General features: G+C 39.7%; 2 protein-coding genes across 2 annotated transcripts; one reads left to right on the plus strand and one right to left on the minus strand.

Moving 5' to 3' along the window:
• The first annotated feature begins 734 nt into the window (after window positions 1-734).
• igfals (insulin-like growth factor binding protein, acid labile subunit) lies at window positions 735-6,381 on the plus strand. The gene is made up of 2 exons (XM_052021594.1): window positions 735-869; window positions 2,319-6,381. The coding sequence occupies exons 1-2, from the start codon at window positions 854-856 to the stop codon at window positions 4,130-4,132; spliced, it is 1,830 nt and encodes a 609-aa protein (XP_051877554.1). The 5' UTR covers window positions 735-853; the 3' UTR covers window positions 4,133-6,381.
• A 514-nt stretch (window positions 6,382-6,895) lies between these two features.
• nubp2 (nucleotide binding protein 2 (MinD homolog, E. coli)) lies at window positions 6,896-25,785 on the minus strand. The gene is made up of 7 exons (XM_052021638.1): window positions 25,731-25,785; window positions 22,762-22,874; window positions 18,061-18,259; window positions 16,135-16,289; window positions 13,435-13,545; window positions 12,523-12,592; window positions 6,896-7,733 (listed from the first exon to the last, which is right to left on the minus strand). Exons 1-7 carry the CDS (start codon window positions 25,744-25,746, stop codon window positions 7,579-7,581), a joined length of 819 nt encoding a protein of 272 aa, XP_051877598.1. The 5' UTR covers window positions 25,747-25,785; the 3' UTR covers window positions 6,896-7,578.
• Window positions 25,786-25,817: the final 32 nt, after the last annotated feature.

Below are 25,817 nucleotides of genomic sequence, written 5' to 3' on the forward strand. Positions count from 1 at the left end.
CAGTTACTGTTATTACAAATTCTAATAATATCATTCAATATCAAATATCAATATCTAACAGTATCAAAAGCCTGAAAGCACATACCACCAGGCTCAAGGACAGCTTCTATCGGTTGTTATAAGATGGTCCCCCAGTACAATAAAGTGGACTCTTGACCTCACAATCTACCTCGTTATGGCCTTGCACATTACTGTCTGCCTGCACTGCACTTTCTCTGTAAGTATAACACTTTATTCAGCGTTCTGTTACTGTTTACCCTTGTACTTCCTCAATGCACTGTGATGAAATGATCTGTATGGATGGCGTGCAAAACAAAGTTTTTCACTGTGCCTCGGTACATGTGACAATAATAAACCAATTTACCAATTTTATCATTCACATTGTTGCTAAATGGGGACAAAACTGAAAGGTTGCATAACTAATTATTGTGCGCTGGCCAGACAGAGGTCTTATCAGATTTTTATAAACTGAATGTACCCGGCCTCGAGAAGAACATTGCATTGGCAGCACGCTTTGTGGCAGCAAAGTAGCTAAATATTGCTACATGTGGATGCTCTAAGTAAATACTATTGATTCTTTCTTTACTGTGCGCCAGATGTTTATTTTTCTGCTGACCCTATTTTGGCTCATTGCCATTTGGTCATCAACACAGTCACTGATCAGTGAGGGAGTTAAAAAATTATGTATTAAGAAAAGAATGAGACATTTGGAATGTCATGCTGATCAACCAGTGGTCTGAAGCTATCCCATGAAACTGAAGTTGTATAGAATAATTCTATTTTCCACCTACATTATCCAATCTGGACACAAGACGATTCAGAAAATATACAGTAGGAAAAGCTTCGTAACAAAATGAGCAGATCTGTGGGTAAGATCCTTATTGTGGTTGGGGGGGTGGGGGTGGGGAGTGGTGGTGGGGAAGGTGGCTGGAGTGGAAAATAAGGAAGGTTAATCAATAGCAATTACTTATTTTCTAGACCATAGAGCAAGCACAATAGAGTTCTATATTGTGCACATTTTGTTGAGTGCTACATTTTTTTCCTCCTATCCACTGTTTCACAGTACTTGTCAAAGATAAAAACTCCCACAGTTAACAAGGCCTTGTGAATGTTTCAAATGATAAAGAAACTGTTGGAAAAAAGCCGTTTTTGATCGAGTCATTTCAGAGTTATTTGCTTTTCAGAAACTAGAAACCAATTTGAATGAATAATGCTCCAAGGGCACCATTTCTTCATGGGGTGATGCTTTGACATTTATCTGACAAAAGTCCATCTTCATAATAACTGTAATTACAGATGAAGTTTTAAAAATACCAGGCTGCAATGTCTATGAAATGCTTTAGAGTATTTCACACACTTTTGTTTTGTGGGGACTCTGGAAAGGTGTAATTAAAGACACTGCATCCATACATTTGAAATCATTAAAACACATCACTGGTGTGCTTGAGGCCACCAATCGGCTCCTAACGCATAAAACTGCACTTGCCACTCCATGAACACGTAAACGCAGCGACCATTCTACACCATCACCATCTCACAACACAGCAATAAGATGAACGGCTTGTTAATGTTTTTCACTTTTAATGATGTTGCTTGATGCAGATGCCCAAAACCCTGAGATCGTTAATGTTCATCTAAACTGTCGAAGTAGTACCTCAGAGATTAATCGGTCTGTGTATCAGTCACTTTTATTACAATTATTAAGGATGATCAAAATTGGCACAGTTCATCACAATGGTCCTATCTGGACAGTTATTAATATTAAATTGTATTTAGTAAATTGGGTAAGATTTTTCATATCAAAAGAATTGTTCAGAATCTGTTAATAGGAACTGAAAAATTCAACATGGCCCTAAGTAAAAGGGCTGTGATTTACAATAGCAGAATAGAATCAACTCAATCTTCCAAGTTATTTTCACTATTTTAGGGGGGAAAAAAATTGCTATTTTACTGCATGATAGCAGTTAATTGCTTTCGATATGTTTCACATTTAGACATGAAGGACACATTTTTGTTAGGAATATGCATTTGCTGTAGGACAATCATCTCTCACCTATCTCTGAATTCACTTTATTGCCCACAGCATGTGTTCCCAGATAACATGGTGTTAAAAGAACAGGACAAGTTGCACTCTGTTGTACCTTGGCTGTAAGATACATTAATAATGCTCCTGTCATCAGTAAATTTCTTCTGCCCTGTTCTAAGCATCGCAATGAAGATCATGATTCGTCTTATTTCAATTAAAAGGATAAGAATACAATATTATCCAAAACCAAATATTTTATGTACTTTTTATTGTATTTTGTGTTTTTTTTTAGAAACTTCTTTGGTTTTGGTTATCGTTTGTCTGAGGTTCATTTCGCTGATGGGAGCAAAATCACAGTTACCACCAGAAGGACAAACAGATAATGAAAATTTCACATGTCCTCATATGTGCACCTGCATTTTCGACGACTACAGTGAAGAACTGAATGTCTATTGCAGCTCTCATAATCTTACCAGCATTCCCAAAGATGTACCAATTAATGCCAAAGCACTTTGGTTTGATTGTAACAACCTTACAGTTCTTCCATCCCATATTTTCAGAAACCTGCCAAATCTGAACTTCTTGAACCTGGAGAAAGGACAGATAGTTAGCATAGAGCAACACGCCTTCTATGGTTTGAAGCAACTGGTCCACCTCCATTTGGAAAGGAACAAACTGAAAAACCTGGCACCAAATGTGTTCCACCACACTCCGTTTCTGGGCTCACTTAGTCTGAACAACAACAACTTTGGCAAAATTGAAGAAATGTTATTTTCTGGCCTCTCCCATCTCTGGTACCTGAATCTGGGTTGGAATAATCTTGCAGTGTTGCCTACAGCAAGCTTTCATAATTTGCCTAAATTAAGGGAGCTTATTTTAGCAGGAAATAGGTTAATTTACCTGCAGACACATCTGTTTGGCAGATTGACAGAGTTAAAGGAACTTGATCTGTCCAGAAACCTGTTGAAAATCATAAAGAGGAACATCTTTGTAGAACTGCAAAAACTTCAGAAACTTTATTTGAGCTACAATCAAATCAGCACCATCGTACCCAGAGCTTTCATGGGAATGAAATCTCTTAGATGGTTAGACTTGTCCCACAATCGCATTATCACATTACATGAAGAGACATTCACTGGACTCGTAAACCTCCATGTACTTCGAGTGCTCAACAATTCCATCACAAGATTAAAGCACAGGACCTTCAGAGAACTCCAATTTCTGGAAGAACTCCAGTTTGGGTACAACAAAATCAAGAGCCTTCCTGAAAACATATTTGATGGCTTAGTCCATTTGGAAGTCCTCACTCTGAATAATAATCAGATACAGGAGATCACACCAGGGGCATTTGTTGGTCTTTGTGATGTAGCTGTGCTTAATCTATCTAGCAACTCTTTGAAGAACTTACCAGAATATACCTTTAAAGGTCTTCCTAATCTTCATAGCTTGCATTTAGAAAATAATGCGGTCACAAAAATTCAACCAAACACATTTTCTGGACTGATCAGCCTTCGAAGACTTTTCTTGCAAAAGAATCACATTTCTGTTATCGACAACCAGAGCCTCAGTGATTTACGAGAGCTTTTGGAACTGGATTTCAGGTACAACAAACTCATACAGCTATCTCCTCATGCCTTCACAGGTATATCAAATCTGGAATATCTTCTGTTAAAGTGCAATAAACTTGCACACATTCCCGATATCACCTTTCAGCCTCTTCAGCAGCTCTCTTGGCTTGATTTATCAGAGAACTTTATTGAGTTTTTCTACAATCATACTTTTAAACCACTGACCAGGTTAAAATATCTGAACCTGAAGAGCAATTCTTTAAGGCATTTCCCAGATCAATTCTTGAAACAGTCATCAGAACTTGAACAATTATTGCTGGATGGTAATAAGTGGCATTGTGACTGCTTGTTGAAGTCTCTCAGAGATTACTGCCTGGAGAATCCCCATGTTGTACCCCGTTACCTTGAATCAACAATAGAAAGAGATGAAAGTCATATAATCGTGTATACATACAATAACATCACATGTGCAAGCCCGCAAGCCATTGCTAGTATAGATCTGAGAGACATCAGCGAGGACTATTTTGTTAACTGCTAACATCAAGTGCAACATGAGATCCTGCCAACAATTATCACACACAGATTATTCACATAGCTATATTGCGATTACTTTATCTTTTACAAGCACATATTATTTGCATATGCAATTACAACAATAAATTAATGTTAGTTAAGGGGGGCCCAGACAATTCTGGCCAGCATAATTTGTTACTGATATAATATTCCTTTCTGGCTCAGTGAACATATGAATTAGCTTATTATAATTGTTTCTGCAAATAATGCTTAGCTGATTGAGCTACAGTAACAATAACTGCACTGACTTGAACATTAAACAGCATAAAGGGTAGTAAAAAGCTCTACTTTTCTCCCCCCAAAGTTTTCACAGTGATCGGAGAAATGATTTTACTTGTTAGGTGAACCAAAAACAGAATTGAAACTGGTGGATGTGTGAGTTAGGAATGTAAGAAGAAAAATTAACCATTTTGTGAATTATACTAATGAGTAAAAAGTGCTACTAAATGAAAATACTGAAAAAAGGTGGAAATCTGAAATAAAAAAGAGAAAACATTGTAAGTGCTAAGTGGGTCAGAGAGCATTTATGGAAACAAGGAGGCAGCATTCCAGGTTTGTGCCTTTCATCAGAACTGGAACAGATTAAGAACTAAACAAGTTTTAAGATGCCGAGGAACAGGGAAAGAACAAAAAAGTAGCTCTGTGGTAGGGTGGGAGATAATAAGTTGTAATGAGCAAAGTAAAGAAGTAAAAGATTGATCTAATGGAGGCATAAGTAGGAGTGTTGGAATCATCAGTGATAGTTAACTAAGCATATATCCCAGTAACACCCAAAGGAAATTATGGATTAGTTTATTTCACAGAATTCAGAACAGTTTTAAGTCTACACTTTCACTTAGACAACACATATCCCTCTAAACCTTTTCTATCCACGTACATCTCCAAATGTTTTTTTCAAACATTGTAAATGTACCCACCTTTACATCTTCCTCTGACAGTTTGTTCCATATACCCATCACCATCTATGTGAGAAATTGTCCCCTCAGGTCCCTTTCAAATCTCTACCCTTTCAACTTAGATGTTCTCTAGTTTTAGACTTCCCTACCCTGGGAAAAAGACTTGCCCTTCACTCTAACAGGAATATGTTGACTGTAAGCTCTCCTCTCCTTTATCTGCAACAGCCTATCCCAATCACCTTTCACAAGTTCCAGTCTAATGCCTGAAAAATTTGCCTTGCCCCAATTTAGGATTTTAATTTGTGGACCAGTCCTATCTTTTTCCATAACCATTCTAAAAGTAATAGAATTGTGGTCACTGGTGACTAGTTCAGCTTCAATGGAAATTTACATTCTGTACAGTCCTGTGTTCCTCCCCATCACAGAACTTCCTCTTTTTCCTGCATTTTACAACTTAGTTGGCCTTTCTAATGAAAAGTCATCAACCTGAAATGTTACCTCCAGTCCCTCCATAGATGCTCCCTAATCTGCTGGTCATTTCCATGACTCCCTCTTTTTTTAATTTGAGATACTTATAAATGTAGACATATCAGTACATATTTAATTACAGTAATTTCAGAATCCTTTGAATAATATTTCTCAATTTGCATTATTTAATTTTGTTTCTTTGTTCACGGAGACATGAGGTTAATGAATTTCACTGCCGAATAAGATTCTCCTTAATCCCACCAGAGGACTCATTCATATTTTTTCCCTTCACTTGCAAGTACAACAGAGCAAGTACAATAAAATATTCCTTCAGATGAAACCTCAATTGCAAATTAGCCTTAAGTGGAACTCAAACTTCAGAATTCTAATCAGTTATTCAGCGAATACAATACCATAGCAGTGACATCTTCAGTTCAAATCCATCACCACAGATGGAGGAGTGAATATAAAAGCTCGTATGACCACAAAATCACTGGATTGTCATTGCAAGTCATTTTGTTCACTAACAAACTTTAGGCGATGTCGACTCCTATTCTTATTCGATCTGACCGAGGTGCAGCTCCAGACCTGTACATCTACGTGTTCGACTCGTAACTGTCCTTTTGAATGACCACCAAATCAGTCAATTCAAGGAAAATTAAGGATGGACCCGTGTCGTGAACAAATGAAAATTAATATCACCTGCAAGAGCTTTTCCTATTACCATAAAGTTGAATCTGATCATAAGCAATCTCAGTCAAAATGTCTCAACTGAACTGCAGTCAAAATAATGTCTCTATCTATGTTATAGCACCGATATTTCATGCTTCAATAAATTGCGATAGCTCATGATGCTGTTTCTTGTGAATTTAAAAATCTTCACTTCAGAAATGATCACTGATTTTTGTTTCCCGATTATAGTATACAAATTCTACTGTCAAAACGAGCCTCAGCAAAATGAATAACCCAGTCATCTATGTATGTTCCATGTTCTATATGTGGCATTCTTAATAAGAGATATGCACAAGACAGTCTGTCACATAACATACTATTTTTACATATGCTTCAGTCAAAGAAAGTTTTGAATATGGAAAGTATTAATTGCAATATGTAGATTGAATTTGAAAGCCTATTGATTAGGAATCAACTACAATACGTCTTTAATTCCCAAAGTTTATACTTACTTAAACTCACCATATTGAAACAGCTCAAATTGCTAGGTGAACCGTTGTTCTATAGCGTATACTGGCCGTTAAAAATACTAGGCTAGTTCTGCCCTTGCAGATAACCTCCTGAATCAACCACTCTTAGGGTAACACAGCCATGCCTAGCTCCCTTAAATTAGCACTCAGAACACGATGTCTGCCATTGCAGATATTCTTTACTACAAAGTGCATCAAGTTACAGATCTTCAAACATATTCACAAAATTAACTGGGTACAAAGCATTTATTTGTCATTACACATTTCAGTATGCAAAACAAAGGTATTATTGTTCCATATTTATAAAACATATTTCCATTTCTGGAATAAATATTGATTATCATGTTACTACATTCCAGGAGTGGGAATCCAAATGCTTCTGTTCCCCAATCCCCCATTCCTGCTGTCCAATACAAATATATGAAGAACAATCTTCTGCTCTTAATTTCTTTTAACTGAAGTAGGATTGTATTCCCAGGAAATTAAGGATTATGAGAAAATTTGATCAAGGTTTTCAAGGTATTAGAGAGTAATTGACACTGGGGACAGAAAAACTATTTCCAGTAACTTAAGAGTTGGGACATCATCTAAAAATTAGAGGCAGCCCAATTGAGTGTTAGGATACACTTTTCCACTCAAAGTATTACAGAAGTGCATAGCCCTCCTTCATAAATGCCAACTGCTGCCTGGTCAATTATGAATTTTAAATACAGGATTGATAGATTTTGGTACATTATAGTTATCAAGAGCTATTAGACAAAGGAGTTAGCTCACAGGTCAGCCATGATTACACTTAATGGGGTAACAGACTCAAGAGCCTAAATAACCTATTACTGTTTCTATGGTCATGTGTTATGTCCAGAGAATTCACTAACATTGTTTAAAATCTTCTCCACTATTTTATTAATGGCATCGAAGGTTGCACTCTTTGGAAAGGCTTGGATGAAATCTCTACCTTCTTCCAGACTATGCGCCAGTTGAGGATCTAGAGGAACACATCCTGAGGAAAAAAAGATATACAATGATGCTCCAAAAGCAAAAAGTATCACTTACTTACCAAACTAATTCTATCATTAAACAAAGCCTTAACTAAATCAATGGTAACAGATATTTTTAGTTTTTACTGTGAAAATAATGGAAGCTAAGGAAATACAGGAAATGAGTGTGATGCCTTGGACCACATATGAATTAGCAGGAGGGAGATATTGGTGGCCTTAAAGTGTATTAAGGTGAATAAATCTCCAGGACCTGACCTAGTGCTTTTTCAGATCTATGGGAAGGTAGAGAATAAATTGCGGAGGCCATTGCAGAGATTTTTGCTTCACCTCTGGCCATAGGCGTGGTTCCAGAGGACCAGAGAGTGGCTAATGTGCTACCATTGCTTAAAAAAGTTAACAAAAGCAACAAAAGTTAACAAAAGTTAACAAAAACTACAGGCCAGTGAGTCTGATATCAGTAGTGGGGGTAAATTGCTTGAGGGGATTCTGAGGGACAGGATCTGCCAACATTTGGAGAGACAGGGTCTGATTTGGGACAGTCAGCATGGCTTTATGTGTGGGAAGTCATGTCTGACAAGTCTCTTGGAGTCCTTCAAGGAAGTCACCAATAGAGTAGGGCTACATAGACTTTAGCGAGGCCTTTGACAAGGTCCCTCATGGCAGGCTAGTCTGGAAGGTTAGATCAGATGGGATCCGGGGGAGATAACGGACTGGATTCATAATTGGTTGAGTGGTAGGAAACAGAGTGTGATGGTCAAGGTTCTTTCTCAGACTGGAGGCCTGTGTCTAGTGGTGTGCCACAAGGGTCGGAGCTGGGACCTTTGTTGTTTGTAATTTATGTAAATGATTTGGATGTGAATGTATAAGGCGTGGTTAGTAAGTTTGCAGATGACACTAAAATAGCTGGTGTTGTAGACAGTGTAGAAGGTTATGAAGAATTACAGGGGGATCTTGATCAGCTAGGTATGTGGGCTGAGGACTGGCAAATGGCTTTCAATCCAGATAAATGGGAGGTATTGCATTTTGGGAGATCAAACCAGGGTAGGGCTTATACAGTGAATGATAGGGCCCTGGGGAGTGTTATGGAACAGAGGGACCTAGGAGTACAAGTGCATAGTTCACTGAAAGCAGCTTCACAGGTGGTGAAAGCGGCGTTTGGCATGCTGGCCTTCATCAGTCAGAGCATTGAGTATAGGAGTTGGGAAGTTATTAAACTAGAAAGAGTACAGAAAAGATTTACCAGGACGTTGCCTGGACTTGAGGGCCTGAGTTACAAGGAGAGGTTACTTAGACTAGGACTTTATTCCCTGGAATGTAGGAGATTGAGGGGTGACCTGATAGAGGTATATAAGATCATGAGGGGCAAAGATAGGGTGAAAGCACGAGCCTTTTTCCCAGGGAGGGATGCTAAAAACAAGAGGGTATAGGTTTAAGATCAGAGGCAGGATGTTTAAAAGGGACATCAGGGGTAGTTCCTTCACGCAAAGGGTGGTGTGTATTTGGAAAGAGTTGCCATAAATAGTGATTGAGGGCACATTAGCAACAATTAAAAGTCATCTAGATAAGTACATAGATAGGAAAGGTTTAGAGGGCCATAGGCCAAATGTGGGCAGATGGGACTAGCTCGCTGGGCAACACAGTCGGCATGGACAAGTTGGGCCAAAGGGCCTGTTTCCATGCTGTGTGACTCTATCTATAGTGACCATGGACATTGCTGCTGCAAATGAGAAGAGGCAAAAACCCATTGGCTTCAAAATTAGACAAAATTAATAGAGCAAAAAACAATCTGCTGGAGGAACTCAGTGGGTCGAGCAGAACCTGTGGGGGGTGGGGGGCATTTCCTTTCGAGCTTGACCTGCTGAGTTCCTCCAGCAGATTGTTTGTTGTTCCAGATTCCAGCATCTGCAGTCTCTTGTGTCTGTCTTAAAATCAATAGGTTTGAACTTGGGTTTGTCTGAAATTCCCCTTTCCATAAAAAAAGGCAGAGAAAAAAAATGCAGCCAAGCATATTAGGAGCTCATACCCAATTATATTTTTAAGATTAAAGTTAGAGTATTGCTTTTTTAGTAGAGCACATTAAAAGAAATTAGTTCACATAAATATCAAACAGGAGCATCACTAAATTGCCCAGCTTTTCATTTCACTTCACCGGACAGGGATGTCAAAATGAAAACTGTCTGAAGAACCACATAATTTGGTGTAGAGATATACAAAAGGGGAATGTTTGTAATTAATAAACAGGGTATGGAAGATCAGTGATCATCCCAAGAGATGCTCACAGAAATCTGAACTGTCTCTTCGCCCTCGTGAGCTTACTTCCCGAGATTAATTTTCTTTTAAATGTCTATTTGCGTTAAGTGCTTTGCATTTCCCTGCAATTTCTCTCATGTCTCTATTTGTCAATCTCAGTCCTACTCTGGCTCAAACTTCTATAGAGTAAGAAAGGAAAAGCAACACCATGGGATACTGAACTCAGATATATCAACAGCAACAAAAATTGGCAACATGGAGCTTCCAATGAACTCCCAGTCATGAACATATTGCAGAATAGACAACATTAAGGTCTGTAGCCCCATTTATGTGAGTGGAATACATGGTGCAACAAAGAGGAATCTCCAGCTTAGATCTGGAAATGTATTGCATAAGAGGGATCCCTTCAGTGAGGCAGATCTATAGAAGGAATTAGATAAATGAATGAATCAAATGCAACAAAGTGAAAGACAGTACTTATAAGAAAATAATTGACCGACGTTTTAAAAGCATTTGCCCAAAAGAGAAGATGAAAGAGAAACAGGATTATTAATAGCAGAGAAATGTTGTCAGCATAGAGCTACAAAATGCTGACAATTTTTTCATCATCATCGTCTTAGAGTTTCCACTGTCTTCACTTCTGGCCCAACTGTAAAGAGCTGCATCCTAATAATGAGACAATGAGGCATGCTAAAGCTGTACAGTACTCTAGTCAGAGTCGCTGACTACTAAAACCACTTCTGTAAAACTGAAATTCAAGCATAGCATTTAGGGTGATAATTTTTTTTTTAAAGTGATAAAGCTGATCCCCAATTTTGGAGAATGATAAATGGAACTAAATAAAAAGCATCTCCAGCATTGCTAAAAGTATAAATACAGGACAAGTGAATATAGGGTGGCAAATTTAAAGAGTCAATTTACAGGATTTCTACAGCACAGCAATAGGCCCTTGTCCCACCCTATCTACATCAACCATGAAGTACACAAGTACACCAATCCCAATTTTCTAGTATTTCCGAGGTTTTAAATATCTCCTTTCGATACAGGAGGCCATTTCGGCCCATCGAGTCCAAAGCCGGCTCACAGAGCAATCCCATTCTCCCACTAATTTTCCCCGTAGCCTATTCACCCCAGGTTTCCATCAACTAGATCCAGATTCTACCACTCACTTTTACAGCGGTCAATCAACATACCACCCATGGCTTTGGGATGTGGAAGGAAACTGGGCTACGCAGGGGAAACTCAAGCATAGAGAAAATGTGCAAACTGCACATAGCAGCGGAGGTCAGGATTGAACACAGGTCGGTGGGGCTGCTGTGAGTACAGCAGCTCTACAGCTGTACCAATGCCCACAACCTTCCATACCTTGGTGACTCAATCTAGATGCTTCTTAAATGGTTCGGGAGTCTTTACCTTCACCACCCACCAAGCAGTACACTGCAGATTCCAACCACACTTTGGGTGAAAAAAATTCTTCCTCAGATTCCCTCTAAACCTCCTACCCCTTACCTTAAACCTTTGCCTTCTGGTCTGAAACACTTCTGCTTTGGGAAAACATTTCTTACTACCTCCCCATCCCTGCCCCTCATAGTTTTATATACATCAACTCACCCCTCAGCCTCTTCTATGCCAAGGAAAACAAACCCAGCCAATCCATTCTCTCTGAATACCTGAAATGCTCCGTCACAGGTAACATCCTGGTGAATCACCTCTACACCTCTCCAGTGTAATCATGTCCTTGCTAATGGTGTGGTGACCAGAACTGCACGCAGGATGTGGCCAAACCAATGACGCAGATAGTTTTATACCATAACCTCCTGCTCTCACATTCTATGCCCCTTATTTTTTAGGACCAATATTAAAACCTTTGACGTATCAAAAAAGCAATCAACAATCAGAATGGATATTCAAATATGCAGTAATGCTTGAAACCTTCAAAGATATGGGGAAATTTCCAGCCTTGATTTTACTTAGATCCATTGAATTTCTTTATTTGTGATCTTGCAAATGAAGTTTCAATCATTCACTAAAAAGCATGCTGTGAACCCAAGGGACACATCTTGCATAAAAATCTGGTTAAAAGTTAAGACTATTAAACAATAATTAAACTAACTACACAACCACAACAAGACGCAGAGCTCCAGTGACCATGGTTCGATCCTGACCACAGGTTCTGAGTCTGTGTGGAGTTTGCACATTCTCCCTGCACCCACGTTTGGGCAGCAGGCGTTCAATTGCTGGATACGTACAAGAAAATAGGTTACAGGGAAATAAGTGGGTGAAGTCGGACTGGTTGCATTCCTCTGAGAGCCAGCAAAGACTGAATGGGCCAAAAGAAATATAAAAGACAGAAGTACTCATCAATTACAAAATGTATCATTCTCAATGCTGTTCCTTGAATCGACAGAAATTCTGTCATGCATTAATTGTAAAATTATCTAAATGGATCATATTTGGAAAAAAAGATAATTGTCTGAGATTAATCAAATTCCAAAACTGACAAGTGATTTATGACCACAAAGTTCACATTCAGATGCTCACCTAGAAATGGAACCCCAGACTGTTCAGCAAGTGCTTCTCCACCTCCTCTGGAAAATACATTAGTGCATTCCTGAAAAGTAATCATTTACTTTAAGTCAAGAACCTGAAGTAGCTGAACAATATCCCTTTATGAGCCATTAAACAATGATGAAATCATCAGCATGTGCCATCCCTGCATCGTGAAATTAACAGAAATTTTGGTATTTTCATGACAAGAAAATCCGGAAGATGACTCAATATTGATTGCTTCTTTCCCTAAAGCATTTGAACAAAATCAATTAAGTGGAGGAAACTTTCTGGTTTGCTTCATATTCTTGCTTCACAAACTATTCTTGATGCAAGGCATCTTCAGGCCATAATAATTTGTTACATGAGCTTTAACTGAGTTTTTAAAATGTTGTTCTAGGCCGTAATTACCAAGCAGAAAACTCTGGCCCTTAAATCAAATTACATATATGGATTATAATTCCTTCATGAACATATTAGAATGTAATAAATTTTAATTTTTTTCACAAAAAACGATATTTAAGCTTCCACTTTAACCTTGCTATGTTCCAATCTTTGCTTTGTACTCTGTAAAATGTTTAAAATATTACAGTGGTAAAACAATTATACTTTCTTTCTGTCTGAGAGAATTCTTACAACGCAATTGGTTGTTCAAACAGTTTAATGACAGGACTGCTGCAGGGTATCAAAGATCCCTATAAAGCAATGCCTGGCAGTAACGAACATCAGTAAAGAGAAGTCCACAATGCAGAAGTTATTAAATATCTGTGGGCAGCTTTTTTTTGTTTCTAGCTGCTGTTTGCAAAATTCAGGGCATCATCATTACTCAATATACAACTTCATAAAACATGTCCACTGCAGTTTAATAAACCCACACTTCAATAAAACTTCTGATATCGTACTCACTGAACAGTTTGGGCAGACAAAGCCACTCATGTTTTCAATTATTCCCATGACAGGTAACCCAGTTTTCTTGCAGAACGTCAGTTCTCTTCTTACATCTCCAATTGATACTGCCTGTTATTAAAACAGAAACATTTAAAAACTGCATCCCACAAAGTATTTAGGTAATACATAGTTGCTTTCACATAAAATATCCTTTTTGGTCAATATTATCAAGGATCATATATGAATGGATTCATCAGTGTTCACTGAATCACAATTCAGGATGAACAGATTTTTTTTCCTCGACCAAATGAGCTGGAAGTGTTTTAACAGGTAATGATTATTTGGCACCAATCTTTACATTTGGAAGTTTCCAGTTTTTATTAAGAGGGGACAGGGGTTTCATTGTTTTGAGATTCAGTGAAGAAATGAACTACAGAATGGAACTGCAGTGTAACATATTAAGAGGAGTCTAATGCAGCTTATTTGAAGCAGAGAGGAAATTCCTGAGAACACTGGTTAGATTTAGTGAAATATGGAGAAAGTTAGCTACAAAAGGGCACAGAGGTATGAAATAAAGATTCATCCATTTAATACCTTGTGCATTAGTTCTAAGACAAAGAAAAATATAGACTCATCTTTAAGGTGCATTTAGTAGCACCAATTCTGAGTTCATTAAAATTAAGAATAGAAATAAAGTTGAATTGGGAGGCCTGACCTCAACGTCAAGAGCACAGTTTTAAATGAGGGAGATCAGTCATAATTGAATGATGCTCCAAACCATGTCTTATGGAGAGGAAACTGAGAGGAATGAATCTCTCAATAGTTGGTAGAATAACTTCACTTTCTACAAAAATTAAAGTTACTGGAGAGAAAAGAAAAGCAGAAAATGAATGCTTGCTTTCAATTGGCTGAATTACACTACCAGACAGGAGTGGAACTGATTTATGAAATGAAAGGTAGTTAATCTAATAATACTTTTGATTTAAACAGGAAGAAATAACATCAGCTCAGTGGAATTGTTGCAGTGACCATTGATGACACTAGAGGGCAGTTCAACAAAATCTAGGACTAGGATCATGCTGAACACCATGGTGAATCCCATTTAACAAAAATGCATCTTTACAGCAATACCCAAAAAAGTCCCAACTTCCTTAACATCACAATCACTAATAAAGATTAAACACCACTTACATTATATCACTTCAGTATACATTACAGGTTTCATTGCATGAAATAGAGAAAAGCAAAACTTATGGGAAAATTCCAGGAGTAAGGATCTTTCTGAACCAAAAATTTAACTTCAAACTAGAAAAATGTTTCATTAGCATGTTTCTCTCACAAAAGTGGAAGGGTAAATTGGGACTCACAAGTTGTTGGTGTATCAGGAGCCTATTAGGCAAAGTAGATTTTGGGGCAGAACACAAATATCTTAGTTCCCAAACATTATTCTGGCTTGAAATTCTGGCCACAATAACAGCTCTTTAATCCATCAATTCACAAGTAGGCAAGAAATACAGGCAATCTGTTGAGATACCTGGAGTTAGTCCATCACCAATAATGGGTCACAATATGCTCAGGCACAAGGCTGACATCCACTATTGTCGAGAATAGGAGAGGCATTTAAGTTTTAAACAAGCAGTATCCTTACCATTATCTATGCAGATAATAGACTGCAATATTGACAACAAATTCACTGGGAAGAAAGCTACCAAGTATTTTCTTTAACTGTTTTTGGCCAAGGATCCCTATGCTACCATATATATTTCCCACCAGAGATAGATTCCCCAGTTGAATCTACACAGGAAATGACAGATACCCAGCCATTGTATGCAAGTAAACTATCAGAGTTTGAGAGAAGTATACAACTGCTGGGCAGGAGAAGATTAGACCCTGCTTCATTTCTGACCACTGTGGAAACTTGCAGCTAAATTAAATGAAGGTATCAGACACTGGTGTTGAATACAAATTCTGAGAAAAAAATCTTAAATTATTTTGAAACAGCCATATGTAGATTGTAGAAAACAAAAAACTTGTATCCAACAAAAAAAAATCATCTGTGCGAGCTCTATCATTTTGCCTTGTTCTTATTAAATTGATGAATGAATGAACAAACCACCGCTTAACAATTTAATCAGAATTTCCCTACAAACTGTCCCACAAAGGCTCCAGATGAGGGCAGAGTCTGCATTCATTACAGACCACATTACCATCTACAGTTCATGGGGAACAGCAAAGTTTTTCCCTCAGGAAACATAACCCAAACATGTTTTCAACACACACGAAATGCTGGAGGAACTCAGCAGATCAGGCAGCAAAAAAAAAAGTGCTGGCTGACCTGCTGAGTTCCTCCAGCATTTTGTGTGTGTTGCTCCAGATTCCAGCATCTGCAGAATCTCGTGTCTCCAAACATGCTTTCTAAATTTTCCACACGAAATAGAATAGGTTATATGGCTCATCAAGCCTGCTGGGCTATTTAATAAGATTAAAGCTGATCATTTCCATTTTCCTGCCCATTCCTAGGCAATACAATGGCTCTCTTTGGGACAGAGTGTATATTTCACAAAGACAGAATACAGCTCTATCTCTAGAGTTAAGAATGCAAATACCTAATGCAGGTAACAATTATTCTACACTATTTTTAACTATCAGCCTTAATTATCCTGGCTTAATGAGGAAAAACACCTAAAACAGAACGTTTAAATTCCTTAGAAAATGCACCTGAGGTGTTGTGACCAACAGAGCTCCATCAGGTTTATGCTGGCGAAGGGCCTCCACCACCGAGATATGTTCATCAGAGGTTCCAGGAGGAGTGTCTACAATGAGATAGTCAAGCTCTCCCCATGCCACATCAGAAAGAAATTGCTTGATAAGAGCTAAATGGAGCAAACACATGTAGTTATTTTATAAATTTAGAGGACATTTAAAGCCTCACAGTTCAATTTGAGTTTCACGTTCTATCCAACATTAGTCTGTAGAATTGGTCATCTGACCGTCCCAATATCAATTTCATGAGGGCTACTTGATACAATTCTAGAAAAAAACATAATTTCTGGTCTTTTTATAGGACTAAACTGTTATCTGTCCTTTAAAGGGACTAGTTTTTTTTTACATAGAGCAAACCAATTGTTTGGGGCCAAGTTTTCTGCTAAGAAATAAAATTCCAGCTCAAGTGTTTTTTCACATATACAGCATGCTGGCATTCAAGGCCAAGTGTATCCTCAAGGTGAAATGAGGTTAAGTGGGGTGATTTTTGTCTCTCCAGGCAAGTACATGGCTACTGAAGGAGCCAGAATTGTCCAGTCACAGTGCTATCAACACCTTGAATATCAGGTCAAGTTTGGTGAACCAGTTGGTTCTTTTTTTGTACATGGTTGGCAGGACCCTGCAAACAGAGCTCTGTCTAGGTTTTATTGGTTAACTTTCTATATTTGACATTTCCAAGCTGTTATCTATACTTTTCTTTGCCCACATTGATAAAGGAAACAGCCATTGTAAACCTATATTCAAGTGCAATTATCCCCTCTTGTAAATAAACAGGGAATGCATGGAAGCAAGTAACTGGAAACTGTATGGGGGTTCTACTCTTAACTTGCAAGACAAAGAAGTATGCTGTTTGCAACAACTGCATCGTTTTACTAGTCTTCCACTCATATTTCACATTTCCTTATATAATCAGGGACCATTTGCCCACAGGGTCTATGCCAGCTCTCAGAGTAATCCAATCAATCCCATTCCTGACTTATTTCCCTGTAACCAACTCTTACACATGCCCATTAACATCTTCCAATCCTCCTACTACGCACGTACATAAGGAACAATTTACAGGGACCAATTAACCATGAGTTTCCCCCCGGCTGCTCTGAAATCAGAGAAAACATGCAAATTCCACATAGTCAGTGCTAGAAGTCAGAATTAAACCCAGGTCACAGGAGATGTGAGACAGTCACACACTACCTGCAGCACCACTGTGCCACACACATTATATCAATGAGATCAATAAAGAACCTGCAGAATTTCAGTGCAATGATTGGCTCTTCTCTCCATTTCTCAAAATAGATTACAAGATGAAGCAATGTTCTAACAAGACCATAACAGCAAGCTGTTCACAATGTATCCTGTTGCCAAGTTCCAGCTGCATTAAACTTGGACAATACATTTCTGTCTGTGCATAACACAAGATCTACAAAGGGCTCTTGAACAAAATTTGTGGGCTGGCAAACATTTGTAAACTTTTGGCTCTCAGTCAGAAAACTAAAACATTATGAATGAATTCTTTATTTATTAATACAGACTGGATGCTCAAATGCTACGTTTGAAGTGCAACTGACTGAACTTTTTTTTATAAAATCAGCCAACTTTGCTGAAATGGAAATGTCAATTTAAAGAGAAACCTTTCGAGCTTCAAGGAAGCCACTGTAGCAAGCATCCCTTGCTTGAATTTTATTCCAATCATTTCCTAATATCACTACATGGCATGACCAAAAGTCAATTTCTCATCAAAATTAATAGCACTGTACACTGATTGAACAGGTCACCAACCTGCTGAAGGAAAGTTCTAGCCAGTAATAAATCACTTCTAAATAATCAGTGATTATTGGGCCACAGAGGAAGGTCGTTTTGTGCTGTGAAGTAATATAACATCACCTGTTTTCTTTGGCCCTCTCCATATCACTGCGTCATCTGGACTCTCCAAAAGAAAGCCTATTGACATCAAGCATATTGTTTTATTGTTGTCTACATAAACTGGTACCCAACCAGCGTCACATTGGTGCACAGCACTATTGAGAACATTCAGCATCCGAGGGATGCTGGGACCACATAGATCAATGTCCAGAATTCCAACCTAAAATAAAACAAAATCAACAAAAGTTAAATGAACAATTGAGTTTGGCAGCACAGATTAATTAGACTAGAGATTTCAATCACGAATGAATACAGGCTTTTATCATTTGAATACATTATATACAAAAGATCATATAAAGGTTTGCAAGGTTTCAGAGACAACAGTGAAAGATTGTTACCGATTCAGATCGGGCTCAGAATTATCACAAAAATAGAGAGAAGCTCTCCCCCAGCTCCTTCCCCTCAACCTTCACAGAGCTTTATTGAAACATGGCATGTTTTTAACACACACAGCAAGTGAAAGAAAAAAAATGAATTGCATAATACTTATAATAAAAATGAACGGATTCCAGTGTCATCAATCTTTTTACATTTCATTCTATTTTTCTTTAAATGTTTTAAACCAGTATCTTTTTCTTAGTTATGCTCTACTTTCACTCTCTGAAGCAAACTTGACAAAAATAATTATATCTGATCAGCCAAAATAAATATAAATGACTTGGCATCAGTCATCTGGAAGAATTTCATGTTAGCAAATTACCCAGATGCACTGTGGAATCCTGGAACAAAGTTGCCTTAAATGACCAAATTCCCAACAGTGAATTCCTTGTTTCAATTATATTGGTCATGGGATGTTCAGCACTCTTGCATATGCCCTGGCAGATTGTTCAAGCGCATTGCAAAGAAAGTTTGGTGAACCAGCTGCCTGCCAAATTGGATATGGAATAAAGAAAAAAAGAGCAGGAGTGGACCATTCAGACTATTTGAGCACATTTCACCACTCAATAAAATAGTGGTTGATCTTCTACCTCAACTTAACATTCCCACATATGCCGACATTCCCCAATTCTCTTAACTTCCAAATATCTATTAATATAAATTCTACAGAATATATTCAAAAGTTGAATAAAATAGAATTTTTAAGGCACAGACCATTCAGCCCATCAAGAAAATACTGAATCTTAGTAGAACAATCTTATTCCCTTCATTCTGTTTCCATCAATCTTACTACTTTCAGAGTAAAAATGTTTTCCTCACATCCACCTTATCTTTTGCCCTAAACTTTAACTCTATGACCTCTGTTCTTAACCATCTGCCAATAGGAACTGTTTCTCCCTAAATATACTTCTGAATTCCACTAACATCATGAGATTCAGCAGAGGTTCTTGAAAGATAGCTTTTATTGTTAAAAAGATAACATGTTAGACCTTTGAATTACTGGTCAAATGATTTAACTTACTAGAAAAAAATGATCACTGCACATCAATTAAACTAGAAAAACTTTTTTATGAAGCTATTCGGGTTTTTTTTAAATATCAGGTTACTCACAGATGGAAGATTAGACTCTCCTACAGAAATGCTAATCTTTAAATTGGGATTAAAACAACTTCCAACTCTATTAAAAACACTATTCTAGTTCACGATTCTTAAGAAGTATCAACAAGTATTCTTTAAATGCAAGGAAACAAAATTAAAATAACTATATTCTAAAAGTTAGCTCAGTTGTGTTGGTTCATGGTGATTGAATTTGAGTGGAAATGCACCTAAATATTCTATTTAAAACACAAGGTCTATTTTGCTCTTTGTTTTGTATGCCTGAATCACTTTTACACAAGAGAAATCTATCATCAGATACATTTTGGAAAAAGCAAGAAAATGAGCTGGAAGTTGATCGCTCTGGAATCAGCAGTTGAGAGGGGGAGGAGCACAGGCTGGCAGGTGAGAGGTGAATCCACGTGAGAGGGAGAAGGTTAGTGGGAGGGGGAGGGGGTATTGAAAGGGAGTGATGTAAGAGGCTGAGAAATGATAGGTAGAAGAGGCAAAGGGCTTAAAAAAAAGAGGAATCCGGTAGGAGAGGACAGTAGAGAGGAATAGATGGGCAGGTCATGAGGGGGGGGGAGGGGAAAGAGGAGGAGGGGGGGGAGGGGAAAGAGGAGGAGGGGGGGAGGGGAAAGAGAGGAGGAGGGGGGGAGGGGAAAGAGAGGAGGAGGGGGGGAGGGGAAAGAGGAGGAGGGGGGGAGGGGAAAGAGGAGGAGGGGGGGAGGGGAAAGAGGAGGAGGGGGGGAGGGGAAAGAGGAGGAGGGGGGGAGGGGAAAGAGGAGGAGGGGGGGAGGGGAAAGAGGAGGAGGGGGGGAGGGGAAAGAGGAGGAGGGGGGGAGGGGAAAGAGGAGGAGGGGGGGAGGGGAAAGAGGAGGAGGGGGGGAGGGGAAAGAGGAGGAGGGGGGGAGGGGAAAGAGGAGGAGGGGGGGAGGGGAAAGAGGAGGAGGGGGGGAGGGGAAAGAGGAGGAGGGGGGGAGGGGAAAGAGGAGGAGGGGGGAGGGGAAAGAGGAGGAGGGGGGGGAGGGGAAAGAGGAGGTGGGGGGGGAGGGGAAAGAGGAGGAGGGGGGGAGGGGAAAGAGGTGGAGGGGGGGGGGGGGTCGAGGAGGAGGGGGGAGGGGAAAGAGGAGGAGGGGGGGAGGGGAAAGAGGAGGAGGGGGGGAGGGGAAAGAGGAGGAGGGGGGGAGGGGAAAGAGGAGGAGGGGGGGAGGGGAAAGAGGAGGAGGGGGGGAGGGGAAAGAGGAGGAGGGGGGGAGGGGAAAGAGGAGGAGGGGGGGAGGGGAAAGAGGAGGAGGGGGGGAGGGGAAAGAGGAGGAGGGGGGGAGGGGAAAGAGGAGGAGGGGGGGAGGGGAAAGAGGAGGAGGGGGGGAGGGGAAAGAGGAGGAGGGGGGGAGGGGAAAGAGGAGGAGGGGGGAGGGGAAAGAGGAGGAGGGGGGGAGGGGAAAGAGGAGGAGGGGGGGAGGGGAAAGAGGAGGGGGGGGGGAGGGGAAAGAGGAGGGGGGGGAGGGGACAGAGGAGGAGGGGGGGGGGTCACAGGAATAAGGGAAAAGGGGGGTCGTTAGCGGAAGTTAGAGAAATCGACATTGAGGCCGTCAGGTTGGAGACTACCAAGGCGGAATATGAGGTGTTGCCCCTCCAACCTGCATCTGGCCTCAACCTGGCAGTAGAGGCGGCTGTGGATAGACATGTCAGTATGGGAGTGGGATGTGGAATAGAAGTGGCTGGCCACCAGGAGATCCTGGCTTTTACAGTGGACAGTGCAAAGGCGTTTCAATGATTGGGTTTGTTTCTTTTATTATTATATGCAGGCTTTGCATGACCTTTTGCTTTTCTGCTATTGTGCTTTCTCCTTAACAGGCTCATCATGAAATGTCACATAAAGGGTGGATTTTTTTTTAAAAAAGAAAGCACACAAATAAACATACGATTAGAAATAAAAAGAGAATGCTGAAAACACTCAGCAGGTCAGGCACCATCAGTGAAAAGAGAAACAAAGTTAACGTTTCAGGTCAATGATCATTCCTAAGAACTGAGAAAAGAAAATATGTTAAGATTTAAGTTGCGGAGAGGATGGGGATAGGATAAAGGGAATATCTCTGATAGGGTAATGCCAGGAATGCTATGGGATCAACTGTTGACAACATGATCTAGCTGGTAGGGTAACAAGGGCAGTTAGAGAGAGGGAACACAAACAAATGAACATAAAAGCTGAAAATGCAGGATTGTAATAAATACCCATCAGGTCCGGTCAGGGAGATGAAGGGAGAAAATCTGAATCAATATTACATCCCATTTATTATCTTTTCACATCAACCTCTACATTCAATGTATGTACTCCACAATTTCCGTTACCTTTAAATGAAATTCAGTAAACTACATTGGAAGAAGTGCAAGTGAATCACTGCTTCACCCAGGGCTATTTGGGTCACTAGATGTTGGGAAGGTATAAAAGGTCAGGTGTCACATAGGAAAGTGCCATGAGAAGGGGAACAATTGGTGGTGCTGGAAAAGCAGACAAGAGAGTCTCAAAGGGACTGTTCCCTTAAATGCTGAAAGGCGAGGGGAAGTTGTTTTGCATGGTGGAATCTCGTTGAAGGAAGCAGGAAATCCAAAGGATAATCTGTTGAACGCAGAAGCTGGTGGACTGAAAGGTAAGGAAGTGGAGTGTACTATTGGCTCAGTTTTTTTTCTCTCCACAAGCATGCCATGATCTGCTGGGCATTTCCTCCAGCTCTGCAATTCACAGCTTTTATGTTTTGTTCTGGTGTTCCCTCTAACTGCCCTCTTTTAGCAACTTTTCAGTTCCCTTACTTGTGTTCTCTTTCTCTAAATGGTCTAATTAACATATCATCCCGATAACTTCAACAACTTATCCCAAGGAAGCCTTGGCTTCACACCATCAAAAATGCCCTTTATCCAATCCATCCCTCCTCCACTCTCTCTGCAATTTAAAATTGACTTGTTTTCTCTCTTTCCCAGTTCTGGGGAAGGGTCTTTGAACTAAAGCATTAACAGTTTCTCTTTCCACAGATGCTCCCTGACCTGCTAAGTGTTTCCAGCATTTTCTCTGTTTCAGATTTCCAGCATCTGCCATTTTTTCAATTTTCACAGACATATGTTTATGCCTGGCCAGCACTGCTGAGTTTTTAGTAGAGTATTCATTACATTGCTTTTTTTCCTCCTTACCTTTTTCCCTGCATTCCTCAGTGCCAGTGCTAACTCTGTTGTTATGGTGCTTTTTCCTACTCCTCCTTTGCCAGATAGAACCAGCAGAATATGATCAACAGATGCCAAGTTATCTTTGTGAAAGAGTAAAGTACTTGATTAAATAAAGAAGCAGGTCAAGACTCAATCTAGTTTGCAGGATAAATGTGTGCACAGTAATTCTGGTGGTTTAGAAACATTTAGCCCCATGCATATTTCACGACTATTACACTGGAAGTATATACAATGCAATACTTAAATAAGGAATCTCCCTCTCCTGATGAGAACTTGTACAGGTTTATATCCTAATAAATCCATTTAAATATTTTGTGCAGAACCTAATGTTTTAACTTTGTTGGATTGATGTTCAGCTGAGAATTTTCAGAAACAGAACATATTATAGCAACTACCATAGCAAAACTTTTATTGGTAACATCATTAATGTAAATGAAGAAGTAAGGAATAGAATTTATAATCCGAGGCTCTGAATTCACAGAAATATCTAATACAATGCTCAACATTGCCTTAAGGCATTTGGCAAACCTCTTTTGATTACAAATAGTACAGTTAATTAAAACTCCAATGATTACTCCCAATACATTGTTTCCATGAGTTAATTTTAGTATCAAAGTAATTTTTGGTTTCCTTCCTTGCCAAATAATATTATTAATTAAACTACATTTTAAAATAAAGATAGTGCACCCTTAAATGGTAAAAGAAAATTACAATCAAATTATCCTTTCTTGACCACTTTAGATTTTCCTGAAGTTGCTGAATGCTGATTGGTCAATGATATCCTTGTGGAACCCAAATGATATTTGCTATCCCAGCTGAATTCAATCAGCTTCAGCAAGCTTTTCATCTGACCCCTACACTTATTCTTGATTCACAAAAGCGTCATTTCAGCAAGAGTGACTTGACAGCATTCAAAACTCAGAAAGGAGATCTAGCCAATTTCCTAAGCTAGGGCAGCAGAGGTAGCTGAAGTGCTATTTGCCCCAAGGATCAGTACAATTCAGTGGACCTTCCTAGATCTGAAGCAATAAAAGTAGAAAATGCTGGGAGCATATGCCAGATATATCAGCATCTGCAAAAAAAAACAAACTGAGTAAAATAGAGGGCTATGGGTAAGCCTAGTAATTTCTAGGGTAGGGACATGTTCAGCACAGTTTTGTGGGCCGAAGGGCCTGAATTGTGCTGTAATTGTTCTATGTTCTATGTACCATTCTCATGTGTACACTTATTTAAGATTTAAAATGATACAGGTGAAAACACCCTACATCAGAAATAGACAGGATAGGAGAGGGGAAAAAACAAATACTTCAAGCCCGAAGAGAAGTTAGTGGGCCAAATTTGCTGTGATATTGTGAGCATTAGAATTCTTCTAGAGTATAAAGCAACCCAATCTGAACAGTGCCAATCCAAACCTGACCTGAGACAAAGGACATACAATTCTTTTTTCCCCCACCTGGCCCAATCCAACCAGTGTTGTAAATATAACAACATCTAACTTGCAATTGATCTGCCCAAGGATGAAGAATCAAGAGATCATATGGTAATAGTAAGCATATAAAACTGTCCCTCTTGTCACTGAGATGATAATCCAGGCAGGTAGCCAAAATGGCCTGCAAACTTTCTTTAACTGATAAACAGAAATAGCTTACACTGTTCAGCTTGCCAACAGACCTCTATTGCAGGTTTTTTATCAGTAAAATCTGCTAACCTGCCACCCACTTTGCTAATATTGTGTCATGTATGAACAGGTAATGTCACAGCAAAAACAAAGAAAACTGCAGATGCTTGAATCTGAAACAAAAACAAAAGTGCTGAAGAACTCAACCAGTCAAGCAGCATCTCTGGAAAGAGAAACTAATTAAAGTTTCAGGTCAAAGACCCTTCATTAGGATGTTACAACAAGGCTCTTCAACCCATCCAATTGAAGTATCCTCTCTGAATATTTGAGCTGAATCCCCCATGCATTCAATTTTCCTGGTGACTTCCCAGAACAAAAGTATGGCTTACAAAACACCACAGCAACTGCCATTAAAAAGAAAATGAGATACCCCTTAAGTTACTAAGTTAAGCCTTCAGAACGCCCAGGAGAAGAAATGTTATTAACCTTGAAAGATGAAGTGAGCCTGTTTGGAGCAGTCAGAAAAGGAACAGGAGCTGAAATTAGAGGGGGCAAGGAAAAAGTATTGGTATTGGTTTACTATTGTCACTTGTACCGAGGTACAGTGAAAAACTTGTCCTGCATACCGATCGTACACAGTGCAGTTACATTGGGTTAGTACAAAGTGCATTGAGGTAGTACAGGTAAAAACAATAACAGTACAGAGTAAAGTGTCACAGCTACAGAGAAAGTGCAGTGCAATAAGGAGCAAGGTCACAACAAGGTAAATTGTGCTTTGCAAATATTGGACTAAATTACACCCAGTTCCACAACTGGGCACAATTTTGGGCATGACTGGGCACAGTTCCAAAGTAGAACATTCGTTTCTAGTTTCGCTTAGCTTGATGTACGCCCAATGTTACGTTCAGGTGTATTCTGTACAAGCAGGTGAGGGGTGGTATTGACTCTCATCGCTGAAGTTTGAAGCACTAAAGTATTATCCCTTTTCGTTGCCTCTGTGAGATCTTTTCACATCAACCAATGCCTCTCTGAGTTTCAATTTAAGACAATGAGCTCTCGTTATCTGCACATGACACACGTTCACATACAAAACCAGGCAGCAACTACAATGACATAATGGAAATGATCATCGTGCCGGTCAATCCATTCGGGCACATGGGCCTTAAAACTCCCAACCACAACCAGGACCGCGGGCCCGCCAAAAGTCTGCCGGCGACTATGGTTAACAGTGGCGAGCCTTCCTTTTCGGGGCAGCGACCCCCGGTCTCACCCTGGCCCCCCGGGGGCACCTCACACTCCCGCTCCACACAAGGTTTACCTTCCGCCTCCTCCATCTTGCTCGTTTCTCCGCGCAACGCCCGCCACCGTGTGCGTGCGCGCGCACCCCTGCGGTCACGTACGTGCC

The sequence above is a fragment of the Pristis pectinata genome, chromosome 8 (assembly GCF_009764475.1).
Source record: "Pristis pectinata isolate sPriPec2 chromosome 8, sPriPec2.1.pri, whole genome shotgun sequence".
NCBI lineage: Eukaryota > Metazoa > Chordata > Chondrichthyes > Rhinopristiformes > Pristidae > Pristis > Pristis pectinata.